This window comes from Urocitellus parryii, chromosome 1 (assembly GCF_045843805.1).
Source record: "Urocitellus parryii isolate mUroPar1 chromosome 1, mUroPar1.hap1, whole genome shotgun sequence".
NCBI classification, from domain to species: domain Eukaryota; kingdom Metazoa; phylum Chordata; class Mammalia; order Rodentia; family Sciuridae; genus Urocitellus; species Urocitellus parryii.
The window spans coordinates 271074333-271100783 of NC_135531.1; the positions used below are offsets into that span (position 1 = coordinate 271074333).

At 40.1% G+C, this 26451-nt stretch overlaps 1 protein-coding gene across 1 annotated transcript in view; it reads right to left on the bottom strand.

Moving 5' to 3' along the window:
• The window catches only part of Dock10 (dedicator of cytokinesis 10), a 194541-nt gene extending 169577 nt beyond the window's left edge, over positions 1–24964 (bottom strand). Inside the window, exon 1 of the mRNA XM_077799593.1 lies at positions 24799–24964. Within this exon, the coding sequence (XP_077655719.1) occupies positions 24799–24960 (162 nt within the window). The 5' untranslated portion in view covers positions 24961–24964. The remainder of the gene's footprint in view (positions 1–24798) is intronic.
• Positions 24965–26451: the final 1487 nt, after the last annotated feature.

A 26451-nucleotide genomic window follows, 5' to 3' on the forward strand; every position in this document is an offset into this window, starting at 1 on the left:
ACAGATCATTCGTAAATGCCTGTAGATCCCCCCCCCCCCACACTCCTCCATGCTGAAATCACTCCATTCTGCCCCAAATGTGAGAACCAACACTGGCTTTGTTCATCACCAAAAACTCCCTGAAGAGGAAGGAGGCCAAGATCCCCATCCCCATCCCAGGTTTTAATCTAAGGTTTCTTTGATGATGGCTTTTAGGCCCAGTGATGTGGAAGATGAAAGATGTTTCTCCTTGGACGAGAGTTTTCACCTCTTGAAAGCCTGGAAGAACCTCAGGCTGACTGTCCTTTCAGGCAGCTCCCTCTCTCACCTCTCCATGTACCTTAAAAATCTTACCATTGAAATTAGTCTCTGAGCCTAGGTTTCTGTTTCTGTTCTGAGCTGTTTTCATTAAAATGCAGGTATCACTTGTCTGGAAAAGATTTGAAGCCATTGTAATCTTCAATAACTAAGACTGTTACCTTGAAAGAAGCAAGCTGGACACTAAGGCGAGGCCATCAGGAATTGGAGATGAAGACACACATTTGGAGGCTAAAGTTGGGGGTGGGGAGTGTGGTGTTGGCTACTGTGAGAGAGATCACTGGGCTGAGTCAGCCGGCCTGCATTTGATTCCTGGCCTTTGTACTTACTTGCTGGGGGCCTCTGAACAAGTTATCCTGCAAACGGAGGACAGCCATGATACCCACCTCATGGATAAGAGAACAGGTATAAAGCATTTAGCGCAGTTCCTGCAATGGAGCAGTGCTCAATGGATGCTATCTCTAACCTTGATTATGCAGCAATTCCTTTGAGGAGGTGGGCTTGAGCTGGGCTCCTACAGTGTGTATTTTGGGATTGCAATATGATCTTAAATGTTCATGCATGAAATGCTAGGAAAAGCTGGAACCAGGTACACAGAAAGGGCACCAGCTGCTTTGAAAGTGGCAGTGAACGGGACAGGACATGCCAAGATGGAAGGGAGTGGGCAGAAGAGCCCCTTGGTTTGAATACGGATAAGTAGCCTCTCTCCCCCGCACACTTGCCCCTTTCACCACGGACCCCTTTGTGCTCGCTGTGTCTTGCAACACTGGTCATTTCATTTTTAAAATCCTGCTGTGCACGACTACAAAAGGTTCCAATTATCCTATTTCTGTCATCTGCCTTCATCCCACACAAAAGGCTCAAATGCCAAGGAAGTTAAGAAAGCCACATTTTAACCAATATCATATGCTTTTTTTTTTTTCTTTCTTTTCATGGTTACTTTTCTGCCTAAGCAGAACTGTAAATTCCCAGATCAATAAACAGTATGGTCTTTATGTCTCAACTGGGCTGGATTTTTTACTGGCATGTGGCAAATACCAACATTATAATTACCGATCTGATGCTGTGAACAGAAAAGAAAAGGGGGGGCATTGCACTTTAATTTTCTGTCTTCCTCTTGGCCCTTCCACAACTTTCCACAAGGACACTGGAAGGTATTAAAGTAAACTGACAAAGAGACATTTAATCTGACTTTGCTTTCTTTTGCAAGGATATCATAGATTGGGAAGGAGATCTGTCACCTCAATTGCATCAAAAGATCTTTGGCTGCATTTAATGTTGGTGTTCCTCTTGCTTTGGTTGGTATTAAGAGTCACATTTGCAGAGACCAGTTTTGAATTTGTGTGCACTTCTCTGTTTCAGTGCCCTAACAACTGAGTAATGTCGATCATTGATAACTCATTTATCTTTTCACTTAGGCAAAGTGTATCTGTGTGCCCAGTGAGAACAGCATTGGAAGGTAGTTGGGGACCATAAGTTCAAGAATCAATGTATTTCCTGATGGTCTGAGTGCCCTTGGACTAAACAGTAACCTCTAGGGACCTCTTTGTCTTAAAGTCTTTTTCATCCTTAATATTCTAGGTTTTGTGTTTTTCAATAAAACAACTTATATCATCCATTTTCAGATAAATCAATGACTGTGTGGAGAAAAGAAGCTTTTGCTTCTTATATTTAATGGTAAAACAATTTTCCGTTCAGAGCCCTTTTCTCTCCACACTTGGTGCAGATGGTAGGCCTCCAAGATGCTACCTGTCCCCACTCACTGTCCCCGGCTAGATTCCACTTAAGAAGCTCTCACTAGATGACACACACTTGATGGGGTTGGCAAATAGAGCCTCTGGCACTGTTTGTCCACCTACTACATTTCCTGATATTAACCTGGTTAAATCTCAATATTCAGGTTGTTTTTAAAATACCCCTACTTGTGCTCTGAATGTAGCTTCAGAACAGAAGCTGACACTTGGCAACCAGTCCTTTCAAAAATACCTGATGCTCCATTTTGCCCCACTCTGCTCTGATTTCATGAGACTGATTTCATGGGGCCACACTACCAAGGCCCATTTGTAAGAAAAGCACAGAGTTAAGGCGGGTGTGATAGCTAATCTTGTTCTCTTGTTGGGTCAACTGTGGACTGATTTTCCTGTAGGCAGTATCTCCTTTACCCTCTCTCCTTCCAGGGCATATCTAATCAGGTGTCCCAATCCCACCTCAATCAACCCAGCTGCCTTTCTCTGAACTTGAGCCTTAGAAGAAATGACATGAAGGCAAACTACAGCCATGATTTACACCAAAGACAGTGAGTGGCCTGGGTTCTCCATATTATTTTACTTTGTTGTCATTATTGCTGTCATTAATCTCTTTTCTAGGGACCTGCTCCTTCCTGTGCTTAATTACTACGGCCCGATGTTGAGCACTTTCTTTAGCCTGATGGGTTAATACCCTCCCTTGCTCTTTATTACCCCAGACTTAGCTAAGGTCCTTTTCTTTTGGCAACCACGGGTTCATTTACTCCATATATGAGTACAGACCTGGTTCTAAGTATTTAGGACAGTCAGAAAGGTAAGCCTTTACCTGCGTTAGAGAAGATGGTTCCACAAAGGTTGTGGTGGAAGGTTTGCATTAGAAAGCACTAAAAATCAACCAAACAAAAATCTCATCATCTTTTCTTTAAAATATTCTTCTAAAAACAGAAAAAAATGATAAAAATAAAATAACAAACAATAAGTAAACCAAACCAACAAAAATCTCATCGCCTTTCCTTCTGATTGTATGTTTTCTTTTAATTGTCTCTCTCATGATGGCAACTGTCCTTTCTGAATCCAGGCTTGGCCATGTCCTTCCCAACTCAGAAGCCTTGGTTAACATCCTCACTTGTCCTTAGTGATGTTTCCTCCACTGTGTTCCAGAGCTTACCACAGATCAGAGATTTACAATGTTGACTAACTAGAAATGCAGGATTGAGCAAAGCTGAACTGGCCTCACCAAAGAACTCAAAAGTCATAAACACAATAGGAAACTCCCGAGGAGCACCAGGCACTACTACCCACACTTATTTTTGCACAGAAGCATTTTCTTACAGAACACTTATAATTCTGGGTCACACTGTTTTGGAAATGGTGTCTGTAAGTGGCATACATGGTGAGAGACCCAATGAGACTGAATTCAAAATATTTTAGCACATGGGATGATGGCAGCACCTTCGCTGGAATGGTCAGGATTTGCAGGAGTTTGTATGAAGAAAGGAGGCTGATGACAGATGGCCTGGGTGGTCAAACCAGGGGACAACGGAGTGGTAGCTGGATGATAGGCTTCAGGGCCAGAGCTCTGCACCGTTCTCCATTTCAGCCCATTCCTTTATGCATGAAACAACCCTCCATCTCTCTCTGGAGTGACTTTTCACAGCAGATGGCCAAGATACTTCTGCACATCAGTCACGAAAATACATAACCTGAGTAAATACTTAAAGTGATTTATTTGAACCAGCCCAAAGGGGACCTCTGTTTAGATATGGGGCTTTGGATTTGTTGGGTCTTGTGACACCTCAGCTTAATAGGATGAGCTCTGGCAAACTGTCATAGGCCTGTAGCACTGAATAAGCCCAGAAGATGATTCCTGACCCAGTTAAGGAGATAACGCGGAACACCTGCATCCACACTCCACCCCTCCTTTCAGGAATAGCTGGTGATCTCTCTGCTCTGGTTTATAAACAGATTTGGGGACATGTTTGTTGCTTTTGATGCATTGCTAGACACAGCTGCTACATCTACTTCAGCATTATATTGCCGAAAATTAAATTAAGTGTCCGATATGTATGACCACATTCTCTTTGTATTATTTTACAGTCAAGAAAGGATAGTCTGTGTGATTATTCAATTATACCTGTGGAAATCTTTCTGAATTAGGAGCCAGAGTGCACGTTTCTGGAAGTCAAAATAGAATCTTTAGTTCTGCATTTACAGAAACATCAAAATCATTTTCCACTCATATCAGCCAAACAAATTGTAATGTGTTGAAAGCAGTGTCGTTCTGGCTGGTTCCCTGAAGTTGCAACATCGAATTATTGTGAAACTCTAATAACAATTTGTAAGAGAATGACAATCATGTAGCCAGGGACTCAACTTAGTCTCTTAGTTATATTTTTTTCCTGCCCAAAGTATCTTTACATATTTGAATTCACTGCCAAAATATAAATGTTTGAAGATTTTTGTTTGTTTGTTTTTATATAGAGCTCTGGTTATCAGCTTCTCCTGAAAAATTCAAGAAATGACAGAGTTAAGGAAGGTGTAATAGGACCATCCTGGTCCCCCCTCATGATATGAAAAGCAATGCTCAGCCTGAGCAGTGGCCCTAGGCTTTGGATGGGCCATTCCTGTGGAGTCTGCTCTGTCCCCACCATTCCTGTCTGTCTCCCTGTCCAACCTGCTTCACTCGTTCCCTCCATGGCCTGTGGGCCATCAGGTGTGGAGCACTTGATTAAAACCACATTTAAGATCATGTCTGTTGGTAGGACTCTGGTGACTGGGAGTCTGGTCTAAGCCTTGTCTGGTTCCTTGACAGGACAACAGTCCCCAGAGACTTCTATTGTTTGTATGTCTGCAGTCAATGAGGTCTATTGTGGTGAGCCGTTTCTGTGAACTGTGGCCGCCATTACAAGATGGCGCTGGTCTCCGCTGTAGTCTGTGACAAACAACTCCTTATCAGAATGAGTTGGCACGCTGTGACTTGGCACCCTATGAGAAAAGTCCACGTGGCAGTTGTGCATTGGGGCTTTATCTGCTTTATTAAGGCTGGGGCACACGGGAGTAGTAGTAGTGGCAGTAGTAGTAGTGGCAGTAGGAGTAGCAGTAGAAGTAGTAGTAGGAGTAGCAGTAGAAGTAGTAGTAGTAGGAGTAGCAGTAGAAGCTAAAAGACATGTCAATACAAAGGCCTGAATAAACAGCTGAAAGAAGAAAAAGTATCAAGGACCTGAATAAACTGCTGAAAGAAGATTCCTGAGTTGCGTCTTCCTTGCGGGCAAGGGGTCGCGACAGTCTATAGTACATCAATAATTTACCCAGAAGGGTTTTTCAAAGGAGAATAACACATTGATAATTTGAATGTGGTGATAAAAGTGTGTTTCTATTCCAATCTAACCAAAATGTCCCCACCTTGAATGAATGCCAAAGAGAATATTTCCTGTATTGATTAAACCACAAAAAGCATTAAACAAACTAAATTTCTTCTTTAATATTAAAAAAATAAAAACCATTTTAATGCCGAGACAGTTCACATCAGAAACCAGGGTGGTAATTAATGACATAGTTTGTCATTTCTTCACGTAAGTGATGGGAACATAGTGCTGATCAAAACTTCTAAGTGATAGACACCTATTTTTTTAAAAAAATTTAATTATAGATGGACACAATGTCTTTATTTTACTTTATTTGGTGCTGAGGATCAAACCCAGTGCCATACACATGCCAGGCAAACACTCTACCTTTGAGTCAGAATCCCAGCCTGATAGACATACCTCTTAAAGAGAATATAAATTTCTCATTTCAAGTAATAATTTTATTCTCAGAATAAAAGAAAGGTAGAGTTTAACATAAAATGTTGCTCAAGATACTAATATTCTATCAATTTAACATGCTTCTCACATGCATTTTTAGGAACAACACACATTAGGATAAGGAACTTAGTATTTGGTTATTTTTGTCATTCAATAAACTATGACAACATTATAAATAATCTCAAAGACACTTAGCTCAAACACCATATAAGCTTAATGACAATGAGGCCACAAAGTCTCATTAAATGTTTTCACTTCTCTGCATTTACCTTTGGAAAGTTAAGGTGATACTCTTCTTTGTTTCATATAGAGTCCTCCCATTGGTTACAAGATGTGAATCATGATGAAAGACTGCAAAAGTCTTCCAAATTATTTAATGACTTTATGGGCTATTTGCAGATATGCTATGGTTGCATTTTTCTTAGACTTTGAAAGATGGTCAAGAGGGGATTCTGCCATACTTCAGAGTCTAGCAACTGTACAGTTTTATTGGCCTTTCTCCTCCTAACACCTGAGGAGATTACTGAGTGATGGGTTTACCCGAGAAGCTTCCAACCAAATCACTAATGCCGTTTTCTCTGCTAGTCCACCATGTCCACATCATGGTTTCCATGCTAGCACGGCTGAGGTCAGTTTGTCACCCCTCAAAGCACCTGACCCGTCTCTAGTCAAGTGTCCTTCTGTTCAATTTGTTTCCAACACTAAACCACACAACTTTCAGTTGTCCTAGGGGTATAAATACCATGCTGTCTTAGTTAGGTTTTTTGCTGCTGCAACCAAAAGATTCAACAAGAACAATTTTAGAGGAGTAAAAGTTTATGAGGCTTGAGGTTTCAGAGGTCTCCGTCTACCGACAGTTGGCTCTATCCCTGGGGGCTCAAGGTGAGGTAGGACATATGGGGGAAGAGTGTGGTGGAGGAAAGTAGCTCAGGATATGATCAGGAATTACAGAGAAACTCCACTCGCCAGAAACAAAATATACCCCAAAGGCATGCCCCCCACAAAATGCCCAACTTCTGCAGCCAAACCCTACTTGCCTTCAGTTACAACTCAGTTAATCTCCATCAGAGGAATTAATTCACTGATTGGGTTAAGGCTCTCACAGCCCCAAACTTGTCACCTCTAAACCTTCTTACATCATCTCACACATGAACTTCTGCGGGGACACCTAATATGTTTATATAAAGCTCATAACAGATTCCCAGACTTATGTATTAAGTGTTTTGTAGTTTGGCTTTATGGTTCCAATAGCTGGGCTGTACGCCATAGTGTACACCTTGCAAGAAAAAAAAATGCATGAAAATGTAGATAAACAAGAAACACATAAAGAATGTCAATGAGAATTGGAATTGCCCCCAAGTTTCCTTAAATCCAGAAAGACTACAATATGAGGGGTCAGAAAGGGGAAAGCCAAAGTTATAATGCATTTCTGAATGAGCAGGTTCAAACACATTTTTCTTAAATTATTTTGTATACCATTAACAATGAACCATTACCACATGTCCAAGCTTGAAGTCGACCCTCTTGGTATAATGGCAATAAGGCTGGCCTTCAGGGAGGAAACACGGGTCACTCTACATGGTTCCATTTGGGAAAGAATTATTTGGATCTATAAGGCATCTCTCCCTCTCCTTTCCCCAAATACTATGTGTTTGAAATGCCTGGGAAGCCTGACTCCATATGTAAACAGTTGTGGGGACACCGTAGAATATTCACATCCACTGACGAGCAAAGAGAAACAGGACAGAGAAGGTTCAGGAAGGGCAGGAGGCCCTTGGGATGTGTGTGGGGTGGGTGTGGAATCTGACGAGACAGGTCTCGGAAAACTGTTTGGCCTTACACCATCATGCTTTTTCAGTGTGGTCTGAAATTCACCTTTGTAAAAAGAGGGTTTTTTTCCCCTGTACATTACATTTTCAATGTATCTAATTTTTTTTTATGTTTGAAAGGAGAACCAAAATACAAGATACAGAGAGTTGGAACAAGTGAAGCATCGTGTGTGAGTTTCCTTGGTGACATTAAGAAGATGATACGTGTTTAGGAAGGTGTAATAAAAATGTGCCATAGAATTTAATGTGAATAAGAAAAACTCTTTAAGAAAGATAAACTGCCATAACAATAAAAGGCATTGTATAACCAGTCAAAATTCAATGTTTTATTCATTACTTAAATGAAAACGATTGTTTAAAATGCTCTGATCTTCAAAAAGAAACCTCTTTGCAACAGATACCACCAGACTCACACTTCTTTTATTTTTAAAGATGGTCCAGAGAGGATTCTGCCATGCGTCACAGAGTCTAGCAGCTATGCAGTAGTACTGGCATTTCTCCTATTAATGTCAGAGGTGACTATTTATTAAAGGGTTTACCCAGCAAGCTTCCAACCAAGTCAGCATTGCTGTTTTCTCTGCTATGCCACTGAGTCCACAGAGGCTTTTCATGCCACAGCAGCTGAAGTCATCCACTGATTTTAGAAAGCCATTACATCTGCATCGGATAATGCACACTTTCCTCCCACACCCAATCATTCAAGTTTTTAAGTGTATGGAATACATGTCCTATTCAATGGGTTTTTATTGAGGGCTTTTGAAAGTACAAGAACCACGGGGCCAGGAATAAAATCATGACTTTGCCATAGCCCTAAGTCATGGTCTTTAAAAGTTTCTAAGAAAAGGTTATTACTTGCCTTGAATATGGTCAATAAGTTAAAGTTTAAATTTTCCCTTTTGGCATCATGCCCTCCAAAACCGTGACTCCCTTCCCTTTCTGTTTCTCTTTCCCTTCAGCCACTGTATTTTTGGAAGTGCAAGGAGAAGCGCTCATATTCTAAGGACCCAGGACTAGGAGAGAACAATTCAGAATGATTAAGGGTGGAGACACAGGGCGACTGCTGCCTGCTAGGCTGTGAGGCATGAATGTCCACAGCCAAAATACATCTCCCTGATGGTCTAGGCAACATCCCTGCATCAGATAAAAGAAAAACTTTGCATAGGAGGCAAGGACGCTTATTAAAGCAATTTTTGAATTGCCTGCAAAATGTTAGTCTTTATTAGGATTGATTTTTAGAAAACAATTACATCTCTCATCTGATCATACACTTTTTTCCCTAAAACACAATCATTCAATCTTTTAAGTATATGGAATGAATGGCTTATTCACTGGCAAGTGCTTTAACTTCAGAATAGGTGCAAACCTCAAGGAGACTTGGTGATAATCCTAAAGGTGGACCATTTCAGGCTGAGTCAGAGTGGGTAGAGCTGGCCCATAGGACACAATGTTGCTGACTAGATGCTTAAGGTCAGGCTCTCTTCTGCACCCTTCCACAATGAGGTTGACGTTTATGCACAAGGTGTCTGCCACTGGCCTTTCTGTCCTCATCTGTCTTCTTAGATGGATGGATTCTTGTCTTCTTTGTCCTCTATGAAAACTTCCTGGTGTTTCCTTTATCCTTCTCTTGTGGAAGTTAACAGATTTCTCTTTAGATTTTATTCACTTACTACAGGACAAATGCCCCCTTGCTCTGATATTTTCTTAGATACAGAGCTAATTGCTTAATTTTCTTTCTTCACTTCAGAGAGCTTAGTTTCTGCACTTGAATATAGCAGATGCTTCATAATTATTAAGGACTTAAACCGACTTCCCTAAAACTTTTATATAACACATTTAAATCTAAATCCCCAAACACTATTTCTTAAGAATTTACTTGGACATGCTTAAAGCAGGAACTTGACTTGTATTCATTTATATAGAAGGAACCAGAAAGTATCATATAAAATTCTATAGTTTTTGTCTCACAAGGTTACTTTTAGGAAAATATATTTTACTTTAACTATGTGTCTTATATACAAAAAGTCCTTTTCAAAGAGCCATGTTTTACTGCCAAGTGAAATGCTACTTTTGGAAACTGAGATGTATTATTAATCATACCTTGGTGGCTTCCAGTGAAAATAATGACTTACTATCTATGGCAGAATTGAACTAATTGATTAACATTACCCCATAAAAATGACAACAGACTCTCTGACGCCTTCAGATATTTGGCAAAGATTTTCAAGTGCTTGGCCTAAGCGTCACCCACTCTCAGGCCTCTTTCCCCCAAAATTGTCCTGAAGGTCATTTCTGAGAGGGTCTGGATCTTTCTGGTGCTGAATAATTATGTGAGCAACTAAAGAAGTCCAGACAGATGGTGCCCTGCCCCCAGACATGGCCCTCAATATTTTGTTTTATTCTTACTGTAGAAAGAGCCTTACTTGATAACACACACTGTTTTTAAGCTATAAAATAAATACCACCAAATATTTTAGGGAGAGTTAAGATATTTATATAAGTCTGAATTTCTGCTTTAATGTAATTATAAACTCCTGAATGCAAATCTCAAGGCAACAAAAGAGAGATTTTGCAGTACTTCAGTTTTCTTGAAATCGTACGTTTTTACTTCCTCTGTCTGGAAGTCAGGAAGACTAGTGCTTCTGATAGGAGCACTGTAAAACTGATCACATGGTCTAAGTCTGAGGATTTATCACTCAGCATGCCTGGGACAGAGAAAAATAACTCACCTTTTAAAGATGGAGAAAAATGCTAAGTGTGTCAGAGAGTATAATGGGCCACACAGCAATTTTCTTTGGAACTAGACTTTACCACGTACTGGGTTTATGGCCAATTATATTTTATTGAGGCTGTGAACAAACCTGGGTAACCCTTCTGTGCCAGCTAGCTCATGGTTATAAAGTTAAGTAGCTTATCCTGAAGCAGATATTCAGGTAAAAAATGCAGAGGCTTCCACTCAACCATATCAGTGACAAAGGAGGCAGGAACAGTATAAGTCTTTGAAAACTCCTTTGTTCTAAAATACTCTTGGTGCTAAAACAACTAAGAGTCCACTGGGCCCAGAACATCAGAACTAAATGGATAAAGTTCAGCCTATCCACTAATCTTATCCAGGGTTAAGAAGTATGTCTTCAGATGGTTTTGTGATCTTCATGGTAAGTAAAAATTTTGCCCCGTGGGTTGGCATTGGATAAGACATTCCACAAGTATTATTTTACAATTGGATATCTGAAGTTGCCACTCTACTTGGTGACTATGACGGAAAGCATATCAGTGATTACAATAGGCCTCCTTCCCAAATTACAGTCAGAAGTTAAACCTCAACATGGCTCTATGTCCAAATCAATGCACCACGATCATATTTAATGTGGGATTCAAAAGGCCTCCTCTTGGTGGGCTGCATGCCAAGTGTCACATTAGTCTCTTTTGTAAAAAAAAAAGAAAAAAAGCAAAACTATACATGTAGGTGCTAATAATGGTTATTTGCATGGACCTGAGTGGAAGGCAGGTCTACATGTAAGAGGATAGAAGAAAAATGCATTGATATGCAGTATTTTCATTTTTCATATAGTATATTCTTCTCTTATAATTTAAAAATATTTTAAAAACCTAAAAATCTGAGAGGCTTTTTTGTTGGTTTTTATGTGTTAGCAACTGCAGTTATTAATAAATACTTGGGGAACACATCTAAATGGAAATCACTAGGTGAATTTTTAATTGAGACACTCAAATCTAAACTTTTGAATGGGGAGTCAGATAACTAGTGGGAAAACAAAACAGTGTTCAGTGAGGACCGTGACTATGTACCATCTCCAAATACATTTTGCCAAACCCAGGTATCAATCAGGGCTGCAGCAGAGCACAACATCCTTAGTGGACCCCAGGCAGAGCTGTTCAGCTGTGATTTCTTTACTTGAAGCGCTTGGTGGTCACTTTGCCACTGGGCTCTCTGCTTTTGCGCAGGGGGTTCCAGAAAATTCAGTGGTGCGAAGCAGCAGCCACCCTTTCAAATGGCAGTAACAGATTTTTTCTTACCCTTTTGAACTTATTCTGATAACATCACACCATAACCCTGTTTCTTCTTTCAGTTTCTGTCTTTAAGGAAGTCATCTGTAGTCCTGATGATCTTTAATGGCCTTAAACACGTGTGTACCAAGATACCTTTTCCCTAAGGACAGGTTAGAAGAGCATCTGAAGATGACAGTGGGTGATTCCAAAGGATCTTCCTGTCTTGTAATAAACTGTATTTGGTTCATGATTTCTTTCTTTTTTAAAATTTTGTTCTAGTTAGTCATATGTAACAGTAGAATGCATATTAACACGTCATAATTTCTTTCTGTTATAAGAGTGTATATTTGTTATCCCCCCACTTTGTAAATCCGCATTCCAGGGTGCCCACTGGTTCATATCTGTAGGGCAGGACGACAGTCTCCAAGGCCCATCACATCAGCCCCTGAAGATGGGATACCACTCCAGCTGTTAAATACAGATTTGTCATGCTTCACCCAGCTTTCAGGGCCAAGAGAAAGAAATGGATGCATGCATTCTTTACCTCAAAGCCTATCATCCTTCCTTGTTCAACAGCATGAACAAAATGGGCACGATAGGGCAACTAATGCGAAAGAACAGACATCTAGGAAATAGTAACTGTCACTGATGATGGATGCTTAGACTGAAGCGCCACACTGCTTTAGGGTGGTACCAAAGCAGACTGGGTTGAAAGCCAGCCTTGGTCCATGCCCTTTAGCAACCATAGGCACTTTGGTTTCACTCTCTCTGCTCACTGAGCTGCCTCCCTTATCTGCATCTTTCCTTATCCCTCATCTCTGTCTCTGCTTTTCGGCCCACTAATTTCTTCTAATGGCCTTCATGTGGGAAATACGGTACCGGGTCCCCTTTTTGAATAACTCATTGCTTGATGAGTCTCCTACTCAATGTTCTAGTTTCCTTGTCAGTGGGGAATAGTTGTGCCTACCAGAATGTCTCCTTAGAACTAATGCAAAAGATCAGAGTATGTTTCTACATACAGGAGTCATTACCTTAATTTCTATAATATAGGAGGACAGCAGGCATTTCTCATTTTACAGTTGAAAAGAAAGCACAGTCCCTCAGTGATCTGGCCTCTGTGGTATGTGCTTTTCCTCCTTGTCCACACAGATCATCTACAGTATTGTGGGGAATCACCACCATGCCACAGACCAGGACAGTGAGGTTCAGAGAACTGAGGGAATTATCTCAAAGTTCCATATTTCTCAGACAGTAAAAGCCAGGTTTTATCATTATACCATTCTGTCTCTGTTGCAGCACTGTGGAATTCAGAGCTTTGTGAGATCACAAAGATACAAGTCTGCTCCCCAAACAGAATTATGTAAGCCATTTAATATGAAGAGATTGCAAAGTGATTTCTCTCTCTCTTTCTCTTTTTTCTCTTTGTCAGCTGAGACCCATGGGATCTCCTCAGTTTCTTTCTGTATATCTGATGCATCTGCTTTTCTCATTGGTACACTCTGCAGATTAACTTGAACTCATTATCTTTGTATTTAATTCTTAAAGAAAACTCAAGGGATTAGTTAGGAGCAGGAGTCCCTTATTTATGGAATGACAGAATTGGCTTTTATTCCCAACTGTATTCCTCAAAATAGTCAGAAATTGGATAGGATTCATTATGCTACTGAAATTATTATTATTGCTACTACATTTTGCTGCTAATATCTAGGTAGTTTCAGGTAAAATTGTACAAAGACTTTGTAGCCCATTGTCCCTGGAATAAAGAGAAGGGAATCGCAAGCCATTATACAGAATGTGGGTCTCTTTGAGAAAGGAGCAAATATCCTTGTTCTGCCATCAGATGTGACGAAGGCAACAGATAGATGAATTTACCTCTTTGGCCCTGGGCTTCACCTTCCAAGGAGGTAACTGGAGTCTATAAATCTCAAATTTCTAACATTTTGTTATTGAAAAGCTTTAATTTTTAAGGAAAACATCAAATACCTTGCAATATTGGACACTGAACAGAAGAATGTCACCGTAAGAAATCCTAGACATAGCAGGAAGGTGCGTGCGGAGGGAAAGGAGGGTGGGGTCAGACCCAAGGGAGGAAAAACAGAAGGGCAGAGTAACAGGAGGAGCTGTGGCAATTTCAGTGCTGTGGGAGAGAAGGGGCAGGTGGGTGGGCGTGGTTGCACTGCAGCAAGGGAGGGGAGGGGCACGCCGAGAGGAGGCGGGCTGCAGGGAAGGCTGCAGGTCGCTGGCCAAGGGATGCACCAGGTAGTTCCTGTCTATCTCTAGTCTGAGTAACCCTTTTTCCCCCTCCTTCTTTTCTTTTCTCTCCTTCCTTCCTTCCTTCTTTCCTTTTTCTTATTTTATTTTGGCTCATTTGCCGACTTGATAAAGATGTCACTTATCCACTTTAGAAGAATTGTCCAGGGACAGGAGGTTAAAAAGAAAGAAAGAAAGAAAGAAAGACACCCTTCCATTAACAGACATCTTAACTGTCTCCCTACATAACTGAAAGAAGTTAAATGACCCATTTTTGGTTGTTCTTGTGTCTAGTTTTGTTCTAATCAAAGAAAGATACTGCCACAGGAAAGCAATAGAGGGTACACTCAGGGCACGGGGCACACCGCTGGGTGGTGTGAAGAGAGGCAGTGTAGCACAGTGGTTAGCAGCAATGGCTGTGGGTTCTGATGGCGACTCATGTCCCTACCGGATGAGCGAGTCTGGGGTGGTCAGCGACTGCTCTGCCTTCACCGTGCAGCACAGCAGCATGAGCGTGAAACACAGCGGTGAGGGCTGGAAATGTGGTGGGTGCAATGAGGAAACTAAAATTAACATTTCATTTTTTGCTATTTTTTATTTAATATTAAAAGCTGATAATTTTTTCAGTTACTGGGAAAATACTTAACTAGTTCTGGAAAAAATCATAAATACATGTATTTACTCTTTCAGTAGTAAAATCTTATGAAATCTTAAAATAAAACAAATATTTGTGATAAAAATTTACCATCCAAATTGAAATTTGCAAGTCTGAATATACACTGTATTTTAAAAGCTTGGTATACGAAAAAGAACGTGAAATAACCTCATAATTTTTATATTAGTTAATGCTCAAAGAATAATACTTTAAACATATAGGGCTAAATGAAATATACTATTAAAATTAATTTCATCCATATCATTTTCACTTTTTAAATTATGGCTCCTAGAAAGTTTGAAATTAAATATGTGGTTTACTCACATTCCAGTTGGTCAGATCCACTTTATATGCTTTAATTTCTTCATCAATGTTTTAGGGAATGAAAATATCAATTTCTTCCAGCGGTGGTTGTGGCAACAATATAGAATGACTGCAAACAGCTGGGAATGCTCACCACAGAGCTACGGGTTTGAGGCCTCATTTCCACCTTTACTTTCTCCATCTCACTGAATTTTAAGATAGTCTGTGGATCACTCAATTGATTCTCCTAAAGTGTATGTAAGTACAGGAGACCACTGATTATACCCCTGGACCATGGCAGGCAGGCGTGTGGATGGTTTGCCAAGTCAATCTACATTCTTTCCATCTCACAGATTCTTCCTTTATGCCTTTAGGAATGATGTACTTCCATTCATCCGTTGAATCTTTTATTGAATACTTATTTGTAGGGAAATTGAGATTGTGTAGTTTTGTTTCTTAATGGTTATAAGCTGGTGATAAAAAAATGACTCACATTAGATGGCAGTGAAATCAGTTTAAAATTTCAAGTAAGATACAGTCTATTCTCTGTCTCTGAAAATTAGTAATATCAATTCTACATATGGAATTTAAAATTCTATCTCATAATTTTTCTACTTTTCTTAATTATTGCACTAGTTTTAAGGGTTAAACACTTTCTTTATGGTTTTGTGTAGTCTTTCTTTGTTCCTTACAATTTCTAAGTTTCACATGATTTGGAAAACAGGAAGAATGCAATATTCCCTTAATAAAAGAAAAACTAGGGCTGGGGATATGGCTTAAGCGGTGGCGCGCTTGCCTGGCTTGCACAGGGTGCTGGGTGCTGGGTTCGATCCTCAGCATCACAGACAAATAAAATAAAGATGTTGTGTCCACTGAAAACTAAAAAAATATATATTAAAAAATTCTCTCTCTCTCTCTCTCTCTCTCTCTCTCTCTCTCTCTCTCTCTCTCTCGCTTTCTCTCTCTCTCTCTCAAAAAGACCAAAAAACAAACAAAAAAAAAACTATTAGAAATTAACAAGTTAGATTTCAGAAGACAGGCCATTGGCAGATAACACAGAAGAGAAACCACCTTTTCTCTTCTCTAAATAAACTGCATGAATAATCTATCCATTCAGTCTCACAGTACTTTGATAAATAAGCTAACCTTGAATTTCCATTGCTTCATATTATGTGAAGCACAAATTATGCTTCCTTTCAGCAGTTCAATTATTTTCCTAAAATAACTCTTTGAATTTGTGAACTTTTCTTGGTTTCATACAAATAGTCAAAGCAGCTAAAGCTTAGCGAGTTCTTCCTAAGTACCAGGCATCGTTACAGGTCTTTTACTGGCATTCACCCACTGAATCTCTAAAATAACCCCGTGAGATAGCGTGGTAGGCAAATAGCAGTCCCCTAAAGATGTGCACATCCTGATCCCCAGAACCTGTGAAAATACTATTTATGTGGCAAGGTGGCATTAAGGCTGGGGAGGAATGCAGGTTCCTGAGGTGGACATGGGAGAGAGCCGGGATGAACCAGGTGGGCTCAGTGTGACCACAAGGGTCCTGATGAGTGAAAAAGGCAGGCAGGCAGGAGAGCCATTAGGAGACTCCATGCTGCTGGCTGGGAGATCCAAGAGGGCCACAAACCAAGGAATGTGGGCAGCCTCCAGAAGCTGGAAAATACCAGGCAAGAGCTTCTTCCCTAGAGCCCCTAGGAAGAAGGCAGCTCTGCCAGTTTAGCACAATGGGATTTGTTTCAGTTTTCTGCTCCAGAAAAGTCAGATAATGCATGGGTGTTGCTTTAACTGTAAGATAATACACGTGTTGTTTAAAACGACTTTGTGCTAAGTTACCACAGCAGTGATAGGAACCTAATACAGGTAGGCGCCTGCCTCACTGCCATTTAGTAGACAGGGATAGGGAAACCAGGGCAGAGAATCTAAATAACTGACCCAGGGACCAAACAGACAGCAGGTGCTTTAGCAAGGGATTTAAACTCATTGACTCCAGTCCTCAACCCTTAGCAACACAGTGGAAAGCAGGAAAGGCCAAAGGCATTTTATCATGTGGATTCTCAGTGCACAGTTTTCTTCTCAGCATCTATTTGTTTTCCAGGTCTCAGTTCCATTGCCGCTTTTTAGGGGATCCCCTCTCTGACTGTTTTGATGAGGCTGGATGCTCAAAGGATGCAGCCTTTGTAGAATACAATTCTCACTACCAAAGTCCTTTTCATGTTACAATTTGACATTTGTTTGAGTTCTAGCTCAGCCATCAAAATGGACACTTCTTGAAGCAAGCCACCCACTGCATATTGTTCTGTATGCCTGTGTGCCTCTCTCGGTTGTCTACTGAATTTCTCATGTTTAGACAATCTGTGTCAAATTCACCAGATGCACATTGAATTTGTTGTATATGATCTTAAAAAAAGAAAACAAATTCCAGGAGAATAAAGTAGACTTTGAGAAATGAACTGGGTCAGTCAGCTTTCTGTGACTGTGACAAAATAGCTGAGATAATCAACACAGAAGAAGAAAACCTTAATTTTAGTTCACGGTTTAGGAGTATTCAGTCCATGGTTGTTTGTCTCATAGCTTTTAGGCCTCTGGTGGCATAGTACATCATGGTGAGAGTGCAAGCTGCTTACCTCACAACAGACAGAAAGCAAAACAAGGAAACAAGAAGTGTTCCAGTATCTTCTCCAAGGGCAGATCTAAATGAGTTTACTTTCTCTCACTAGGTCCTACCACCTTTCTTTTGTTTGGGGCTGGGTGAGGGGTACTTGACCACTGAGCCACAATCCCAGCCCTATTTTGTATTTTATTTAGAGACAGGGTCTCACTGAGTTGCTTAGTGTCTTACTGTTGCTGAGGCTGGTTTTGAACTTGCAAACCTCTTGCCTCACCCTCCAGAGCTGCTGGGATTACAGGCATGCACCACCTCGCCCAGCCCTACCACCTTTCAATAGTGCCACAAGCTTGGAACCAATCAATAGCATGGGCCAAAGGACAGCATGCATTTCAGATGCTTTAGCCACAAGCAATTCATTTCCATAAAAATAAAATCTGAAAAAATAAAATGACTTCTCAGAAGAAAACTTGTTGATACCTTATGGAAATGCTGCATTCACATCTGACTTGTCAGAAGATGCACCTTATCTTTAATCACATTGTTCAGTTTTCACAAGAAGTTATTATATAAAAGTCTGTTTGTGAATAAGTCTAAAAATCACTCATCTAGAATGAAAAGAAATAAACAAAATCAAGAATATCAGATTTTTTTTCTATATTTGATTATATTTTTAAAATAAAGGGCATCTCATCACCAGTGACAAGCATTTATACATTTCTTAGCCATAAAGCTAAATACTTCTACATGGTAATAGCATCTTTTTAACATTTACACTTTGGCTGCCCCTGAACACTTATATCCACTAAGGTATAATGTTCTCTATTTTTGACCTATATCATTTTATATCCATATCTACATATAGGTATGGTGCATTGTTTTTGGTTTAAGTTTCTGTATATCACTCCACAGCACACACACCTGATTTTCTGGTTTTGCATGATCATTATGTTGGTTTTAAAATTGAGCATTTTTCCTTGTTCATTATTATCTCCAAATAATATGGTGTCATTTGAGAACTATAAATATGCAATATTATTTGAATGAAATCACACCAGAAGTTATTTGAGTTTTGTAAGGCTTTGCCTCAAAGATGTGTGTTGCTAATTACTAAGCTTTCAATCACATTCAATTAATTCTTCCACCCATGGAGAAGACACTTAATTCATCTGTGCATTTTCTGTGGCTTTGGGATTCAGCTGAAATTGAGTTCACACGAAAAAATAACTGCCAAAGATTCTCTGGGCTTTTAAGCTCCTGTTTCACTTGTCTGTAGCCGACCATTTAAATCACTCTCCATTATAAGGGCATTTTTTTTTCCCTGAGGAAACTTATGTTAGTATATTCCAGATCCATTCTCACTAAAATGAAATTAAAACATTAACTCAGGACCTAGAGAGCTGAGAAGTATTTCTTCCTCATATGCCCATTCAAAAAGACAAAATCAGGAAAAAGCATGCTAAAAATTCCTTTGCTAAAGTTTCATCAGATGGAAATATTTACTAGAGCAGTCAAAAGAGAGATTGTTTTATTTTCTTGAAGTAGTTCTCATAGCGTATCCATCTCTGGTCCCAATTTTATTCCCTGGACCCATATGTAAGCAAATGTATGTTCCAAATATGTGGAATTATTATTATTATTATTATTATTTTACAAATAATTATTTCCTTCATTTATCTTCCTTTCTTATCCCAAGTTTTCAAAGTGTTTGAGCCAGAAGAAAAGATCTCTACTTAAAAAAATAAAAGTAATAAAACCGGCTAAATTATGCTGTGTATGTCAATATATCACAATGCATTTCACTTTTATGTAGAATTATATCAAAAATGAAAAAGTGCATATGTAAATAAATGGAAGACAAAATAAGTAACTCAAGTAGAAGCTTGCTGAGGTCCTCACTGGCCCCTGGTGTTTGGCCACACTCTCTGTTCCACCCTTTTAGGGTAAACGTGGAACAACTACAGTAAAATCCGCAGTGAATGGCCTCTGTATGCTGCTGAGTGCCTTTCGCAATGGGTATGAATTCTCTTTGGCACAGTGGACTACAGTGGACCTCTGGAACTGTACGTTAGCCTGCCTTAGAAGACCTGATGGCTGGATAAGAATCATTTGGGGTGTGATTCTATGAAAGTAAACATTCTTGTGCTTCCAACAGACAGAACAGATAACCATTCCCATTTAGCAAATTTGGAGCAATGAACCAGTATACCCAGGTCATCTGGGCTTTTACTAAGTGCAAGACTTGAAACTCTGACCCTAGGTCTTCTGACTCCAAATCTAGAATTCATTCTTCAACAACAGCTCTCAGAGTCTTATGTAAACAGCAAGCGCCCAGGAGAAAAGTCCAAGTTCTGTTGGCTCTGTTTAGGGACAATAACAAAAACACACTGTGGAGTGCACAGTTAAAAACAGGAGATTCCTCTGTGGTTGAGGTCATGCTATTCACCAGACAGGGGCTGGCAAACGTCTCCGTTAGTGGTCAGACTGTGGATGTTGTAGGCTGGGTGGGCCACACATGGATGGTCTCTATATCTTTTCCCCTACTCTTTCTCCTCTTCATCTTCTTCCTCCTCCTCCTCCTTCCTCTCCTCTTTATACTTAATTTATTGCTTTTGTTTTATGTCATTTGAAAATTGTGAAAACCATTCTTACTTATGGGCTGTAGGGCTACAGGTACAAGTTGGCCTGTACCTGGCGTAGTTTTGAAAGCTCTAGACCCAGCAGATTCTAGAGCACCAAAGGAGGACTTGTCATGCAGGTCTTGGGGCATAACCCAAAGTCCCTGGCTCTGGAAGGTCTATAACGAAAGTGCACATCTTTGATCACAGCAATTTCACCTCCTGGACTCACCACACATTTAGGCTATTGTTATTTCCCTCTGTCCCTGACTCACATTAAAGACGAAATCATGTCTGGCTTGCACTACATCCTTGACGTTCCCGAATTTAAATCTTTTGGTTTCTACTATTTCAGAGATGCCTCAAAATGCTCATGGATTAGAAACAAACAAACAAACAACAACAACAACAACAATGACAGCAACAACAACAAAGTTCACTTTTGAATGATGAATCTGTTGTGTGGGAATGGCTTATAGAGCCAGAGTGAGACAAATACCCTGCCTGGCAATTGCTTTGCATTCTCCTCTTGCTCCCCGCGGTCCAAAGTACCAGCAGATAAGTACTCTTTTTATTGTGGGAGGAGGGGAAAGATTTAAAAAAAAAAAAGCCAACTTCTGGAGCTGTGATGAATAAATGATATAAGAAAGCACGGGCATTAACCAGAAAGTAGAGCTCCATAAGTTAGGCAATGTCTGTCTGAGAACTTTCACAACACGTGATATAAAGGGAGTAAGAAAAATAATTCGTAAAAATATTTCTGTTAATTCTCAGGGAGGAAAAAAAATCTTGTATGAGAGATAAATGAACAATTCAGAGGAACTCTTCATTTTTCCCAGTTCATATTGACTGCATTTCCATAGGCCACTGCGATACTCTCAGATGCTGAGATGTATAAAGAATCACCATAGTTAATTTTGATGTGTAACAAGTCTCTCCACTTTGGACTCCCAGGTGAACTACTACAACCACGGCAGCCCAAAGCCCATCTCTGAATAAAGATTCAGAACCTGGACGACAGAAATAAGACTCATGAGGCCAACCTTCCTGCTAAGGATCCGGGTGCCCAAACCTCAAACCTTATGCAGGGCACCCACATCCGCACCTTTGTGTTTACCTTGACAGCTTTCTCTCTTTAACCTGATCCTGGTAAAGAGTTAAGAAAACAGATTTATCAACTGGGATTTTCATGCTTTAAAAGTCAAATTATCAACAGGTCTACCAATTCAATGTCCATCTGTGAGAAGCTACCCATCACGGGGGGCAAAAAAGCCTCTTGCCCATCTACCAATAAGATAGAAAAAAAATATGAATAGTAAAATACATAAGCAACTTAAAGTGAAGTTGCATAGCTGAAGATACATTAGAAAGACTAGATGATTTACTGTCAAAAAGACTTACACACAGTAAATATTACAGGAGATCAGAAGAGAGAGTTTATTTATTTATTCATTAAACATTTTTTGGCATTTACAGTGTGCCAGGTTTTACTCTTCCTTAAACATTTTCTTGAAACTCCAGACTCACGAATGCGACTCCGTCCTTGGCATCTCCGTGTATAGACCTAACAGGCATTTCAAACCCAACATCCTGGCAATGAGCTTATATTTTCTCTCCAAAGCTCCCTTTCCTGTGCTCTTCCCTATCTGAAGGACAGACTGGTCCTCCAGACATTCAGTACAAATCAGCACAGTCAACCTGACGCCTTCCCTGTTCTCATACTATACTCAACTTCTAAGCAAATCTATTGGTTCTACCTCTGAAATACATTCAAGATCCAACCACTTCCCACAACCTTAAGAAAAAACAGTAAAAGAACACTGCAGCATTGCAATAGCTTCCTTACCAATGGTCTCCCTGCTTCAATTTTGACCTTTTATAGTCACAGGTCCTGGGACTTCCCTGCTCAGGGCCCTATGAATTCATGAGCACATAGTTCACAGAGCATGATATTCACTAGCCACACTCCTAAATATTAACTCCTGAATTTCTACAATAACTGTACCTGGTGGGTTCTGTCACTTGCTATGTTTTATCAACAAAGAAGTGAAGGCCAAGAGGGACAAGTCATTTGTCAAAGAGCACACAGCTTAGGAGTGGCAGAGCAAGGACTCAAACCCTGAAGTGCTGGCTCCATGCTCTATCTTCTGTACCTGCTTCCTCCAGTGGCTTCCTTTTCCACTCTTGGGAAAAGCCCACACTTGGTGACTACACCCTGACATGCTCTGTCTCCTATCACCTCCCTGACCTCTCCTTCTACTGCCCCCTCCTTGGTCACCTGGACACAGGCCTCTCACTGCTCAGCCATCCCAGCTTCTGTTTACCTTGGGGTCTTTCACCTGGGTTGGCCTTCTGCTCAGACATTTCCCCCAGGGAAAGTGGCAAGGTTTACTCTCTCACCTCCTTGGTCTTTTCTCAAATGTCATTCCTTCAGTTAGGATGTGGCTTGCCACTGTACCGAACCTCTTATGAGCATATCTAGGCACTGTTCTTAGCTCTCAGCACGTATTTATTACACCCACATAGAAGCTCAGGCTTCTTGGGACTACTCTCCCCATTGTACAGTATGGAAAAGAGCCCAGAGGTGTTAAAACAGCACCCCCAAGGTCACTCAGGAGACGCGTCGCAAAGCTAGGATTCCAACCTAGATGCTCTGGCTCCAGAGCCTGTGACCTTACAAAAAAAAAAAATCAATACACAGAACGTGGTGACTCATGGGAAATGGGAAGGCGAGAAACCCAAACCCAAACCAAACCAGGACAACAGGACCCAAGTTGGAAGGTGAAAGCTGGAGGGAGAAGATCATGAGCAACCCAGAGGAAATGTTCAAGTGCACAATGACTCAGATGAGCCCACTTTACTCCAGGTGTCCAAGATTTTCTTGTAAAAGCCAGTTTATCTGTTTAACCTTATTTCCTTTGAGACGTGAACAGAGTGGAGAGTAGACTGGCTCTGGGAATCTTTGCTCCAAGTGTGATGTGGGGTGCTGGAATTGGGTATGTGATGTTAAGAAGATATTCAACCTTTCTGAATCTCTGCTTTCTTTCAGAAATCACAGAAAAGAAGAATTTCTGCACATTCCTTTAAACGAATTTAAACTCTCTAATTGACACATTAAAAACTGTACACACTTATGTGCTTCCCTGTGAAGTTTCAATATATGTACATGTTGCATAATGTTCAAATCAAGGTAAGCATGTTTCTCTCAAACACTTACCATTCCTTTGTAGTGGGGATATTAAAAATCCTCTCTTCTACATTTTTGAAATATACAGGACATTATCATTATCTATAGAAAATTCTTCATCACTCCAATTAATGTCAATGAATTGTATAAATCAGAAGGTTCCTTGAAAAACTATTAAGTCATTAAAAGATTCTTAGTTATTTTGAATTATATCTTTTGCATATTTCTAGCTATAAAGTTCTACAGCCTAACTAGTAAAATTAGAAAAAAATGATGGCTATAATAAATGAGCATGTCCACATGAGCAGTTGATGTAGCTATAGAATGTGAATGTTACTAACAAGTTACACTTATAAGACAAGTTCTCTTTGACCTTAAAACTATTTCACATCTTTTAAAAATTGAACTTATGAAAACTTAAAGGAGTAATGAGTATGGCATCATTTCTACTTAGTGTTTTTGCTTAGAGATAATCATAGCCCCAAATTCAAAAGCAACAGTGCTTTTGGAAAATCAATATTGATTTGCTGACAGGAATTGACATAAAGTGTTTCAGTTTGGTAACAGAGGCAGAGTCCAAGCAAAATGAGTGTCATTTAAACACCGTTAGTGTAACAGGTATTTTTTTCATTTGTTATTTACTACATCCTTGATGTTGGAACATTGAAATCTAAGAGAGAAAATCTGATTGTGCTGAAATCACCTGGATGTCAACACCTTTCCAACATGGCAAACTTAAGCACACCACCTATGTCCTAACAGGATTTCAGTGACTAAGCAGATCTCTCCCTAAACCTAAAGTAAGGAAGGGCTCTATCCTCTACTCCATTCCTGCTGACCCAGCAGATGCACCATCAGGAGCGACATGTCTGCAACAATTAAAGCATAGGCAAAAATGTAATTTGACAAGTGGCAAGAAGCAGCTTTCTAATTAAAACACCACACATTCCACAAAGCTCTCAAGACTTCACTCTGATTTTATGCCTCAGTTAAGCATTTTGAAAAGGTATCTCCACTGTAGAATCAGAAATAAAAGCCCCAGCTCTCCTGAAGTTAGAGATCTAACTACCTGCATCTACAAAACTTGATTGGTTCTATGGTACTGAAAATCTATTCTGGGCTCTTCTTTCAAATGAAGAGTTATAAAAATAAAATCCACTTAATTAAACCAAACTCAAACTCATAATTTTTTTTTTCCTGCAGAAAAGTTAACAGATAAAATGTTAGGTAGGAAAGAATTTCTAATAGACTTACAAACTTCACATGTTTATAACAGATTTAAGAGAAAGAAATCAGCTTTTTGAATGGTAGATATAGTTCTGGAACAAATTCCCCTAATCAGCACAGCAAAGTAGCAAACTCTAGGATATGGTTATCTTGGTCTAAAGCTGAACACCACCTCAAAAACAAAACAAAACAAAAACCCCAAGATCTTAAATTGCAATGTGTCTATAATAATAGTTCAACCAACGGATTCTGCTTTGCAGGGATACCATACCATTATGATGAGGGTTCTGGGTCTACTCATTTCATCGTCACTTTCCAGAGGCACAGTTTCGTGGGACGTTTCCTCCTGGCGTCCTCTACAAATGTGTGGACAGCTCCTCTGGACCACAGAGCGAAAAGCTTGAAGCAGAACAATGCTGGCAGTGCAGCCCATCGCTGCATCCTGGAGCCTACAGAATAAGTTCTATGTTGATGCTATGTTTGAAAAACAGTGGCTCCTTGTCCCTGCAAACAGCCTACACTTCAGCTGCAGCCAGCTCACCCTCCAATCACTTCCTCCAGCTCTGATCATCTGATCACGGCCAAATAGCTTGGATGCAGAGATGGGAAAGATTTGATCCGCGGAAACTGAGCACACTCAAGAATATCGGAGCTCGTTGCCCAGAGTGTATTTCTCAATTCATTTTGAGAGCAGGTTTTATGTTCATTGCAATGATGCTCTTCGATTCCTGTCTCAGAGGTTTGCACAGATGTGTCTTTCCCACTCAGACATGCAAATAATAAATCACTCCTTCAAACAAAACAACTGAAAATCCCGCTTCATCCTGACATCCCTCCCCTCTGCCCCAAGGCAGATAAGCATCATATAAAGAATTGAAAGGATTTTTTTGTTTTTAATGCAAACACTTCCTGGAGGAAATTTTGCTGGACACCTCATTAAGTGATTGGAGTTTGACTTTTCATGGTTCATAAGTTCTAGAAACGAAATCGGCTCATCTGGAATGTAGAGTACACTGAATCAAGATGATTTATAGAAAGTATGCACGCCTTAACTAAGCCCACGTGGGAGACACCAGTGTCACTGTGATTTCCTTTCAATAGCACAGTTGTTCTGTTCCCACACATGCAGTTCTGCAGCCTAATACATTTTTATATTTACATAGGCGGCTTGCAGGGCTGAAAACATCTCTATTACTGAGGTCACTCGGAGTGTTCCGCCAGGCTGACCTCTCAGAAAAGGCAGCTGTGAAGCATTTTAACATCCTATCAATAAGAATTCAAGCCTTGGGGAAGGACTTTGAGGTCTTTGATAGTTAAGAGTCTAGTATTCCCTGACTTCTGGAAGACTAGTCACTTAGGAGGGAACCAAAGAGGGATGCTCAGAAATCATGTGACCCATCTGGAATGGCCTCAAGATCTAATGGTACACTGAAAGAGAATAGGACAGCAGGGGATACTCACACTAAAAATATCTCATGGAAAATGGATTTTGCTTACAAATGAGGAAAGTATGAAATCCCCAGTAGGATTTGTAGTGTTGGAATCTTTTCTGCCAAGATAATTCTTTCAGTGTAACTCTTAGAGATTTAAAGGGGGAAAAAAAAAAGGTTTTCTTTGGTCTCTGTGCTCCTGGATGTGGGGGGTCCTGTAGGAAGTTTGGGCGAGGTTTGTTTTGCCGTAAGGTGTGGCCACCCAGCCCCCAGGAAAATTGCTTTCACAGAAGCATCTAGCAAAATGATCAATTAGGCATTAATTGCTCAGTAATCCGTCACAACACAGCGTCCTTTAAACTGGTGTGTTTGCCAAAGAAGTAAAACATGTTTCTACCGCTCCCACTTTTAAGAAGTACTAGATGTTCAGGAGTTTTTCATCTTTTTCTGTTTTGAGCAAACAAATTTGAGTGCTGTTGGAAAAAGAAGAAAAA